General features: G+C 51.0%; 1 protein-coding gene across 1 annotated transcript in view; it reads right to left on the reverse strand.

The window, feature by feature from the left end:
• The window catches only part of LOC103091793 (homeobox protein MSX-2), a 32,342-nt gene extending 22,840 nt beyond the window's left edge, over window positions 1-9,502 (reverse strand). The window contains exon 1 of the mRNA XM_032952550.2: window positions 8,709-9,502. Coding sequence (XP_032808441.1) covers window positions 8,709-8,967 — 259 coding nt within the window. The 5' untranslated portion in view covers window positions 8,968-9,502. The remainder of the gene's footprint in view (window positions 1-8,708) is intronic.
• Window positions 9,503-11,399: the final 1,897 nt, after the last annotated feature.

The raw sequence follows: 11,399 nt of genomic DNA on the forward strand, positions 1-11,399 counted from the left end.
TTTGACGGATGTCGCGTCTCACTCCACGGAGGCGAATCAATCGGTTCATTGATGATGATGCGACTCTGGTGAAACTCAGAATGGATCGTTGGCAGGTTAACATGAATATGTCATGCCATTACAGATGTTCCTTCAATGAGCTCCCCGTTTAGCAAGCATAGAGAAGGGAGAGCATCACTGTGGCCGAGAAGACATTACCTTGGTATTGAGCGATAGGCTAGGTCGCTAGCACATGGCGTTACGCAACTGATGAAAATAAAACGCCGCTCTACCCATTCCAAATGATACCTCCGCTTCCAATCCGGAGTGCACTGCCCAAGTATGGGAACTCCTCCACTCTCTCCACAACTGTTCCGTTGCTCGTGGAGAGTTAAGGGGGTGGGGTGTTTGATGAAACAAAAATAAACAAAAATCAACCCAACCCGGCCACTGAAACCACCAACTCGGCACTCTCTTCTCTCCAGCACTGCGCAGGGTCTCTCTCCCTTACCGGGGCATCTCCCTCGTCAGTGTGAGGTTGGAAATGATCCAGGGAAAGAGAGTACTCAACATCACCTTCCCAGGCACACTGAGGAGAGAGGCGTGTGGAGCCTCGATGTGGTTTCAGACCAGGGCAGTTCTGCGCAGACGCCATATTCTCTGGCCGTCTGCGAGAGCAGAGGTCTAAGACATTTCGACAAGACCTACATCTCTTCTCTACTGACCTTGTCAAGGCCTATGATACCATCAACAGGCCAGTGATCTGTGTTACGCTTCATGCTTTTGGGGTCCCTTGCCCTCTGGTTACAATCGTTAAGGACCGTCATGATGGTGGGCAGGCTCGGGTAAAGCTACGTGCCCCAGTCAGAGCCGTTCTCTCTCTGTTCACCTGGGAGTGCGACAGGATGGCCAACTATGTTATATATTCTGCTGATCAGATCATTGCTGCTCACTCTGAGAAGGAGATAGAGACTCTTCTGCTGAACCTGGAGCTTGCTACTAAGAGGTATCTTATACCATCAGCTCTACCAAAACAAAGCACCTGCGTGAGTTTATGTCATCAAACATTCCACCCGTGCAACTCCCCATGAGTGACAGAGCAGTTGTGGAGACAATGGCTAACTTCCTTTACCTGGGCAGTGTGCTTATGAGCAGCTCCAGTTCAGCAGCGAACATCTCACGTATCCATGGTTGTGAAACGAGGATCCCTCTGAAGGAACATCTGCACCACTTTGAAACATTCAGGCTGCCTACGGTCCATCCAGGTTTAACCAGACTTGATTGTGTGTAGCACGCATGCCCAGCCACTGCATGCCCAAGCAGTTTCTGTTTGGCAGAATAGAGCGGGCTAAACGGACGCGGCACGGGCTAGAGATGGGCTGATGGAATACAAAAAGAATGTCGAGCTGATTGGACTTAGCGATGGCTGATACAAGCCGAGTAAAGATCGGCCTCTATAGAAGAGGCTCGTGAAGGACGCTACTGGGCAGTTAGAAGCAGTCGCCCTCCAACAGAGAGCAGAGGAGCAACGCTCATATCAACGAGCAGAGAGCCCCGGGCGGCTAATATGCAGCAAGTTGGCGCAGTCGGGGGCAGTCATCTCAACCAAGCCATGGCACCTGGGTCTGTCTCGTGACCTCCTGTCAGCGAGCTTTTGACACTTCACGTGCCCTCAATATGCACCTGGCCTGGCACAAGCGTCGTGGTAACGTCACCGCAACTTAATGACGAATTGCGGGTGTTGTTATTAGGGTGATGCGTTTGGGCCGACACGGGATACAACTTGAAGTAGCGGTAGCCACCCCCACGCCAGGCCGCCTTTATCGCCACAGTGATAATGCTTACATATCACACCAAGTACTCATTTAAGGGGTAGTCGACCTGGTTAAGGCCCACAATTTATTCTACCACTTGCTACTAATGTTGGCCCGAGCTGCGAATCGAGCGCACGTCAGGGAGTTCGTAGGGCAGGGCACTAAACACTGCACCACCGCTCCCCGCAGCGCCACATGGATACGCGGACATTCGCAACGCAGGTTTTCAATAATGGGCCTCAACATTAATCTCAATATGAGTTTAGGGTCACTCTTCGTGTCGTTCATATCGCTCTTTTGTTGCTACTACCATAATTGACTATTCCCGTGTTCCCGTGAACTTGGAATCCTTCTCCCGTGTAGAGGACTCGGTCTACCAGACACTGTCGTCTCGTCCAAACTCACTCAACCACACACTCGCTAACTCACTCATTTCACTCACCAAATCACTCACCATATCACACTGTGGTTGAACATTGTATAATGAGACGCGAGGAGAGAGGATCAAGGGGACGTCGTAGGAGGAGCTGGAGGGGGGGAGCTGCGTGGAGTCTGGCCTGATGGAGAGCCGAGTGTCAAGCGCGGGAGGGAGCGGGGGGGGGGGCGATGAGAGACGCCGTGAAACCCGAGCGACGGCAGCGCGGGGCCTCCAACCCGAGCCGCCCCCTCAACGCGACTCCGGGACACCGAGAACGAGAGGCCCCGTGTGCGTGTGCAGTGTCGAGGGGTGGAGGTGTACACGTGTGTGTACGGGGAGCGTTGGCGAAGTGGTTAGCGCACTGTGCTACGAATCCGGCGAGCCGAGTTAGATTTTTGTCGACGTCCAATGACAGTGGCGAGTATTTGACACGGTACTGGGCATCCCGTACGTTGACTTATATTTAAATGAGTACCTGGTGCGGTGTGTAAACAAAAAAATGCGTGGGATAAATGCGGCCGAGCGTAGTGTTGGCCCCACCATCCCTTCGTGCGCCGTGCAGATCTTAATATGTGCTCGCTAACATAACTTGTCCCAATAATCTGTGTTGGTTATACGGGCGATCTTTGTATTTGTACTGAGACTCATGGAAGCACTCATTGCTGAGCGACGACCCCGCTCCACCCCCTCCCCAGGGTGCCCCCCTCGCGCATCACAACCCCCAGGCCCCCCACCCACGCGCTGGGCCCCTCCCCAATGTCACGCTCCACACGCAATCAACCTTCTGATTAGCCTCCAGCCAATGAAAAGGCTGGGATGAGACAATAGTTGACCGCCGCGTGCATTGTGCACGAGGACGAGTTGAGACTGCGCGCACGTGCGGTGCGTTCACATGCATGATGTTTTACTTAACACGTCAGGCGGCCAGCAACGAACAGCACTGTCAGAGTTATAATAGATTAGAGTTAACACATCTCTTGAATTGACAAAGGTTATTATGAGACACTGGGGGAAAGAGAGGATAGAATGGAATTCCATCGTCAAAGAGTAGCATTGCGAGGGGATCAGCAGACACAGAAGCGTTGTAACCTGCAGTCAGGGCCTTCCATAGGGGGGTGCGGGGCTAAGGCAATTCACACTCTGTGCCCCCCCCCCCCCGAAGCACTGCATCTAACTTCGTGACGTCGAAGTGCAGGGCCCTCCAAAGCGGTTGCCCCAATTCACTCTGACGACTCTGCCTGCAGTGTGTGGTGAGTGGGCCAGTGTGTGAGTTGTTGTGACCTGCAGTGTTCTGATTGAACACAGACTACACAGTCAGTGTCTACTTGTGTGTATGTACATTGAACATCTTTTGCACCGTACGTAGCCTATCGTGCTAATCGAAGGTGAAGGAATTAAGGAGTGCACGGGAATGGTAACCATGGTAACCATGGTAGTTGCGATAGAAGTGTGATACGAAGGCGATTATTTGGACGTGACCTCTATTGTAGCAACATTCCTAACCACAGTCCCAGACTCATAGCCAGCTTGAAAGGGCTAACCACACGGACCTCCCCTGCACTTCCATAACCATCTCACTGATGTCACCATTGACAGCTATGGCCAGAGTCGTAACCCTACCCCCATAGTCCAAGCCACACGATCAGGCGGATAACAATAACCAACAAACAAGCAGACATTGCGCCTCCTTCCCACCTCCGATTAGCACGGTTGGCTACGTACGGTGCGAAATAAGTTCAACTACATACATACAATACAATTATTGTTTTACACGTCCCATCAGCCACACGAACTTCTGGGGTGCATAATCTCAACTCAAGAATAACTCAGAACCGATTCTATATTCAGTGTCCCATCAGCAGTCAGGCTTCCTGACGGATGCTCGTGAACTCCCGGATGTTTCTCGGCGAGATCTCTCTCTGAGATGTAGGTGCTCGCTCGACTCAAAACTGTACAACACCACGAAAACCACTCATTCGTCTAGTTGTGGAAATATAAGTAACGGAATTATCTTGATTTGAAGCTTTCTTGACTGCAGGAATCCATCCCGCTGGGCGGACAGAGGCAATGGGGGGTTTGAGAAACTTGCTCCATTGTTTCAGCTGCCGCGCCGGGAGATGGGATCGAACGGTGAGCTCTAGATCGCAAGGGTAGTATTCTACCCATACAGTAGTAGTAGTAACACGTGCTGTGTATGTGGTCGTGTGGAGTGTGGAGAGTGTACGTCGTGTGCCTTACAGAGCACAGGACAACGTGGAGGTACGAGCATTGGTACAACGTGTTGCGCGTCACGACATGGATGCGTCATATATAGTACGGGATCATGTGTAGTATGATGCGATGATAGTGAACAATGCAACGTGGATATTGTTGATTGACGTGTGGAGCGGTGGCCGTGCTGAGCGCATTGCGCTACGAACCCGGCGAGCTCAAAGTTCATTTCCGGCCATACTTTTAGTTGCGCACATGCGCGACACGCTCGCTCACGTGACCATTCCCTTTGTTCGCCTGTGTCGGGTGGTGAAGGTCTCACCACATGAATTTGACCACGTGGCCTAAACCAAAATAAATGATTAATTATAACATTCGCTATGAAACACCATAAATTAATATTTGCCTTCTTATTATGCGGAATAATGCGTAGAATGCGCGGGCAAGTGTGTAGTGCGCGCGCAATATTGTATCGTGTAACACTACAATATCATCGATAGTGTGGAGAGGACGTTGTCTGGTATTGATAAATATTGCGGTGTGCAGATCCATATCGCATTCAACCCCGACTCAGGCCGATGTCTATTCCGCTCAACACTCGATATGTATATACCACATTCATACGTCTATTAACTACAGCGCTCTTTGATGTAACAAAGATATAGTCGATGTGGTATAATATACAAGACTAGAGCAAGGCAGGAGGAACACGTGGATTAGAGAGCACGCGCAGGTGAACGACATCCTCCACTCCACGAGGAGGGGGGGGGGGCAGCAGGACGCGTCGCGGCCCACAAGGGACGGTGGTGGCCGATGGTCAAGAACCACAATGGAGTGGCAGCCAAGGAACGGAACGCATCAGAGAGCAAGGCCACCGAAGAGATGGAGCGATGGGATCAGTTTATATGCAAGTGCTGGAGGAATTTTTGCATCAAGCTGCATGAGAGGTGGTGAAGGCTTAGGGAGGCCTTCATCCAGCAATGGATTGACCATGGACGAAGCCATACAGCAGCACGCCGCTTCACTCTCGTAATCAGTTATCCGAGTAATTGTTTTGATCTTGATTTAATTGTTTTGAGGCCAACACCACACCCCTCCGCCTTTGTTTCCCCAGCGGGTATGTTTACTCAAAGATGAGTAGACCTAGGGGAAGTCCAGGGCCAATTTAGATATTCATCACTGATATTGACCGTGAGCCGGGATTGAATTCAGCTCGTCGGCTTCGTAGTCCAGTGCGCAAACCAAAAACACGCCACCGCTCATAACTATATATATACACTGATACGTATACACAGTCATACACACATTGACGCAGATACTCGTCGACATAGGATACACATATATACCTACACATACACACAGCTCGGCTTGCCGTTATTATATACATATAAATATTATTGTATTCGTTATGTTATTATCGCTGATGCTATTATTTTTGTCAGTACACAAAATAAACATGGTTCCAAAGTGGGATTATCCTAAGTTGCTGAAACCCCGGGTCGCGCAGTAATCGCAACTTGCGTGCGGGCTTTCCCCGGATCGCACGCGAGCTGCTTTGTGTGGAAGTTGCCAAAGCAATGTGGAATTTACACCACGGGCTCTGCAGTGCTGTAAACGGGAGATGAGCACCAATGCCTCAATGCTCATTTGAGCATCAGGACCGCACTCCGCCTTGAATGCACATTTTCACAATAATTATGATACTGTACCGCATGTACAGTGGCGCTTACTTAAAGGTATCTCACATCGTCTCGCATCTCATCTCAACCATCCGAAGGAAACCCCAAGGGGCAGCTATCCCTGTGAGGCACAAAGTGACTTAGTAGCGGTGTGCACGTGGACTGTCGTCTGCCGGTCGAGGACGTGACATGGCGCGAGTAGTATTTGCCTGCATGATATTCCCGGTGCGACGCAGTGATGCGCTTTGTGTATTGTGTGTAAAGTTGTAACCCGGATTAGGAGATCCACATCAAACACAGCGGATCTTTGCCTATGGACGTCGAGAAGTTCACCGGCATTGCTACAACCAAGCCTGACTGCTAACAAAACACCGAATGTCGAAACCAGTCCAGAGTAGTGCTTGTGATGAAACAATGCTACTGAAATTGTGCACTCCAGGAAGGCCGTGTGGCTGATGGGATGTGTTTAAAGTAAATCTTTATTTTGTATGTAGCAGATCAATGAGAAGGAGGCGAATTGCCTGCGCAGTGTTTGTTCTTCCTCACCCTCTTGAGAGCGACGCGACTGAGGCGTTCGCGTTCCCGTCGGATCTCCCAAACACCTCGCGAACAGAGTTCAAGGTCATCATCAAGAGGTCATCCCAAGCAATGCCGTCGATGCCACCGCTTCCTGCCGTCTGCTAGATTCCTGCACATTTTGCAAAGTCTTATTTTATCGACCCCGGAGTAAGGAATTTAGGAGCTGAATCAGCCTCAACGGGGATGTGAACTCGCAGCCTTCCCATTGCGAGCTACTCACTCTACCACTGAGCCGTAACCTGCGTCTGTTTTATATTTTATATAGTATAGTGTATATATACACTATCGAATCCTCAACCCTTGGTCCCATATCACGTGAAACGGTAAAGGCGCAGCCCTGCAATTTCTTGCTCGCGAAACTGCTGCATCTGTAGCTAACATTGCCTGGTGTGGCGACAAGGCGTTGTGGTATCTTGTGGTATGTCGAATACAGCCCCGAAACAGCGGTGGGAATTCCAGCCATTTGACCGAGAGCAGTGAGTCCAAAGTATAAACGCGCTTACAGCCTATAAAATAAATACATGGACAATTCATCCCATTCCTATATCTGTCCCTCCACACACAAAAATATTAGTTTTACACATCCCATCAGCCACATGGCATTCTTTCCAAGTAAATTAATTCAGCAGCAATGGTTCAACACGAGCAAAACTCTGGACCGGTTTAGCCATTAATGGTCACATCAGCATCGTCAAGCTTGCTTGAACCAATGGTGGTGACCTACTAGATGTTATACTTCGGAAGGTGGCGAGTTTAACTCCTGGTCGTGGTGGTGGTTTACTCAGAATATCATCCCTCCGGGTTCGATTAACAAAAATATATAGTACCACTTTGTGGGTAAGTCAACAGTGGATGTCCTCGTGGATATACTCGCCCCGTTATCGTAATGTGGAATTTCCACCGCTGGCTGAGATCCATAAAAGGGAGATGAACACCGATGCCTCAATGCTCAGTTGAGCAACAAATCACTCTGACTTTTGACTTTGACGAACGTCAACGTGGACTCACTTTGATTATCTCGTCTGTGCGCACCTTGAATCGGCTTTAGCCTCACACTCGATGGGGGGGAGGGCGAATCACTTGGTTTACTCGCGATGCAGATGTTTTTGCTGAGGACGCGAATTTAAGCAATGTGGACATTTGAGATGACCTTGCCCCTCGCGAGTGAAACCAAACAACGGATTATACATCTCATATAGTCGCTGTTTAACATAAAAACGCCACAGCAAGTTTATTAAATATACTGATTGATCACGAGTTAATCAGCACGATACCCACAGACGAGGAGACATTTCTCAAACGATGCCATGCGTACACATGCACTCTCGCCATTAATTCCAGCAGCAAGTATTCCACACATGAGAAACTCAGACTTGCTGGAACTAATGCTGGAGAACTGCGCAATGTTTATCGGCGAGGACCCCTCTCTCTCTTAGATACCGGTCCTAGTTAGACGCACAACACAGAATTATCGTTATCGTCGCTGTGGAGAATATAAGTAACAAAATAAACAGACAAGACGCGTTCTGAACAAATCTGCCTCCACGTAAAAAAACACAGAGGTATAATTTACACATCCCATCAGACACATCTTGCCCAAGCAAATCCTGGACCAGGTTCGCTATTCGGCGTCAGCTCAAAGGGAAGTCACTGAGCAGCTCCAGACTTGATGCTCGCACAATGAATTTGCGCTGTAATTAAAATTTACTCCTCATCCTTAGATTAATCTAGATAAATTCAGTTAAATTCTAAACGCACACTACCCTTGCTATTTGTCTCGTATTAACTCAAGGTGGTTTTGTTTTTGTAACGTTTAACCATTCCCCACCGCCCCTGTGTGATGCTGTTCTGTCATATCTTTTGTATAAAAAAATCTGGCAGCTCATCAGCATTGCTTTAAAGCAAACCTAACCCTGCTGATGAACTCAATGCCGAAACCGGTCCAGAGGTGTACTCGTATCCAATGCCGCTGAAATTCTACACGGACGAGGCAGATTATCTGCTTATTCGCTCTACCTCTGCACTCACTTGATGGAGACGAGAACTTCGATGGCGGACCCCAGGGGCCGTTGTCTCTCTGAGTCTCTGCAGCTGTCGGACTCTCAGTGTCTCCAGCGTCAGCGCCACCGCCTTTGATGGTGGAGATGTCTTGCTCCGTCTCACGATCCGTCTCACGCTCTCTCTCACGCTCTCGAAGGTCCGACATTAACGCGTCCACGCTGAAGGCCAAACGCGGCGCCACCATCCCCTGCTGCTGCTGTGGAGTCCCCTCCTTCATTCTCTCCATGCCGAGCGTCGCGCCGCCTCGCACGCCTTGGACAGTGGGAGACCCCGGCTCGCCCGAAGCTCCCAGCTCCTCCGAGCGCAGCGGCTCAAGGGGTTGCGGGTGGCGTCCCTTCTCCGCGCTCAGGGGTCCGACCGCGCTCCGCCGCCTCTCCCCTCGCGCCCAGCGATGGGACCGGGGAAATCGTAGATTTACGTCGCTGCGATAATCGCTCACTTTTTAAACGCATGCGTGCCCGTGACCGGCCCTTTAAGAGCGGCCGCGTCCCGATATGAATAAATAATTACGGCGAGACGACAGAAGAGACGATACGCTAATTGCTCAGAGAGATGCGATGGAAAAGCTCTCTTCCTCTTTCAGCCTTTCGAGGTCTTCACGACCCTCACAAGAACTACAGCTGCGGCGCAGCGGCAGCGATGGGGGATGAAGGCGAGCGCGGTGCCCACGGAGCGCGTTTGCCGGAGTTGCTCGCTAATGGTGGCGACACGCGCGTGTGGCGATGTCCGTGTGCCTCCCCCTCCATCATCTCCCTCCGCGCTCGCACCCCACCCATCGCCCCCCACCCATCGCCCCCCCCCCTCTCCACAAGGCCGGTGCAGGAGAGTGTCTCCGCCCTCGCCAAGGCCACTCCCTGTCACGCAAAGGGCGCCGTTCAACCCCCTTTCTACCCCGCGTCTCCCTCCCTCCCCGCAGGGCGCCCGTGTTCTCACGCGTGCGAGGGGAGTCCCGTCGCCTCCCCCTTCCCTCTCCATCCCTCCTCCCGCTCGCCCCCACAGCCCCTCCCCTCGGTGTGACTGAACGCTGCCCGTGCCAGCGTCTCGCGCTCCTTGTGACCAACTTTCATTTGTGTGCGGATTTTAACGAAAAGCGCATAGCTGCCATTCCTGCGTAACACTTGCATAATGTAGACACTGTACGTATGTGCGCGTACCCGGCGGGCTGAGCACCGCCACGTGTGCGAGCATGTGTGTGTGTAAGTGCGTGTGCGTGTGTGTCTTCGTGCGTGTATGTCTAAGTGCGTGTGTAAGTGCGTTTGTGTGTCGCTGTGCACATGCATGTGTATCGGTGTGTGTGTCGCTGTGTGCGTGTGTGGAGAGCTGCGGCGGTTAGCACGCTGCGCTACAAACTCCACAACCCGAGTTCGATTCCCGGCCACGGCTAACATCATTGACGAGTGATATCTGCACCGAGCACACACCACTCCATCGTGAGCCCTGCTGGTCTTCATAGGTGATCGCTAACAGTACGTGCCCCAACAGCCTGCGTAGGCTACACGAGGGATCTTTGTATGTGTTTGTGACAATGTCAGTCCGTTACATATATATGTGAGAGAGTGTTCGTGTGTGTGCGTGTGTGGGTCCGGAGTGCAGTGGTGCACCGGTTAGCGCGCTGCTCTACGAACCTTGCCACCAGGGTTCAATTCCCAGCCACGGCTAACATCAGATGTGTGTCTATACATCTCAACCAGGGAGACAAATGTGGCCGGGGGTGGTTCTGGCCACATAACTTTTTCGTGCGCCGTTAGTGTCTTCAAACGTTCTCGCGAACAGCACTTGCCCCAAAGCATGTGGTATGTATTGGGGGTGTCTGCGTTATATTAGTGTTTGTGAGCAATGAGTATTATCTTGACATGTACCTATTTCGCCTTGGTCATGAATAGTGTGCGGAAAGACAAAAACGTGCTGGAGTATTATGGGAGTATTAAAATAGTGTGACCCTTGTATCATATTTCTCTTTTGTCGCTAAAGTCGCTCGTGCCTGGAAGATCGTGACACGCTACCTCGTGCTGGAGGCATCGTCTCTCTCACGTCGCCTCGTGCTGGAGGCATCGTCTCCCTCACGTCGCCTCGTGCCTCCACTCCCTTGGCTTTTATTCTTAAGACGTTCGTTGTGACGACAGTGGAACCGCCGCCCCCGCCGCGTGATTTTGACAAACATCTCAGATGCACTGACCGTGGGGATGGTAAGTACAGAAGTATTTTTACTCGTATTTTACACATCCCATCAGCCACATAGACCCGTCTGCGAACACATAATTTAAATATGCTTTGGTGCAACACAAACAAACATCTGGACCGGTTCAGACATTCAAGCAAGCCTGACTGCTGATGAGACACTGAATTCTGAAACCGATCCAGAGTTTGCCCTCATAGAACCAATGGTGCTGAAAGTATTCACTCCCAGAAAGAAGACCGGGCGGCTGATGGAACGTGTTAAAACATAGTACTATTATGTGGAAAGACAGATATGTGAGGGAGACGCATTGTCTGCTTATTAATTTTGTTTTTGATAATCTCCAGAACGACTCTCACTAATTACAACCCTGTTCTTTGGCTGCATGGTCTTCTCTCGCCTGGCAGGAGCTCGCCTCCCGTCCCGCCGACGAAGGCGACACACAGCATGCGGGAGCGCTGTTGTAGGAGACAGCAGGCCTG

The sequence above is a fragment of the Petromyzon marinus genome, chromosome 11, assembly GCF_048934315.1.
Source record: "Petromyzon marinus isolate PM22_M1 ecotype Great Lakes invasive population chromosome 11, UKy_Petmar_22M1.pri1.0, whole genome shotgun sequence".
NCBI lineage: Eukaryota > Metazoa > Chordata > Hyperoartia > Petromyzontiformes > Petromyzontidae > Petromyzon > Petromyzon marinus.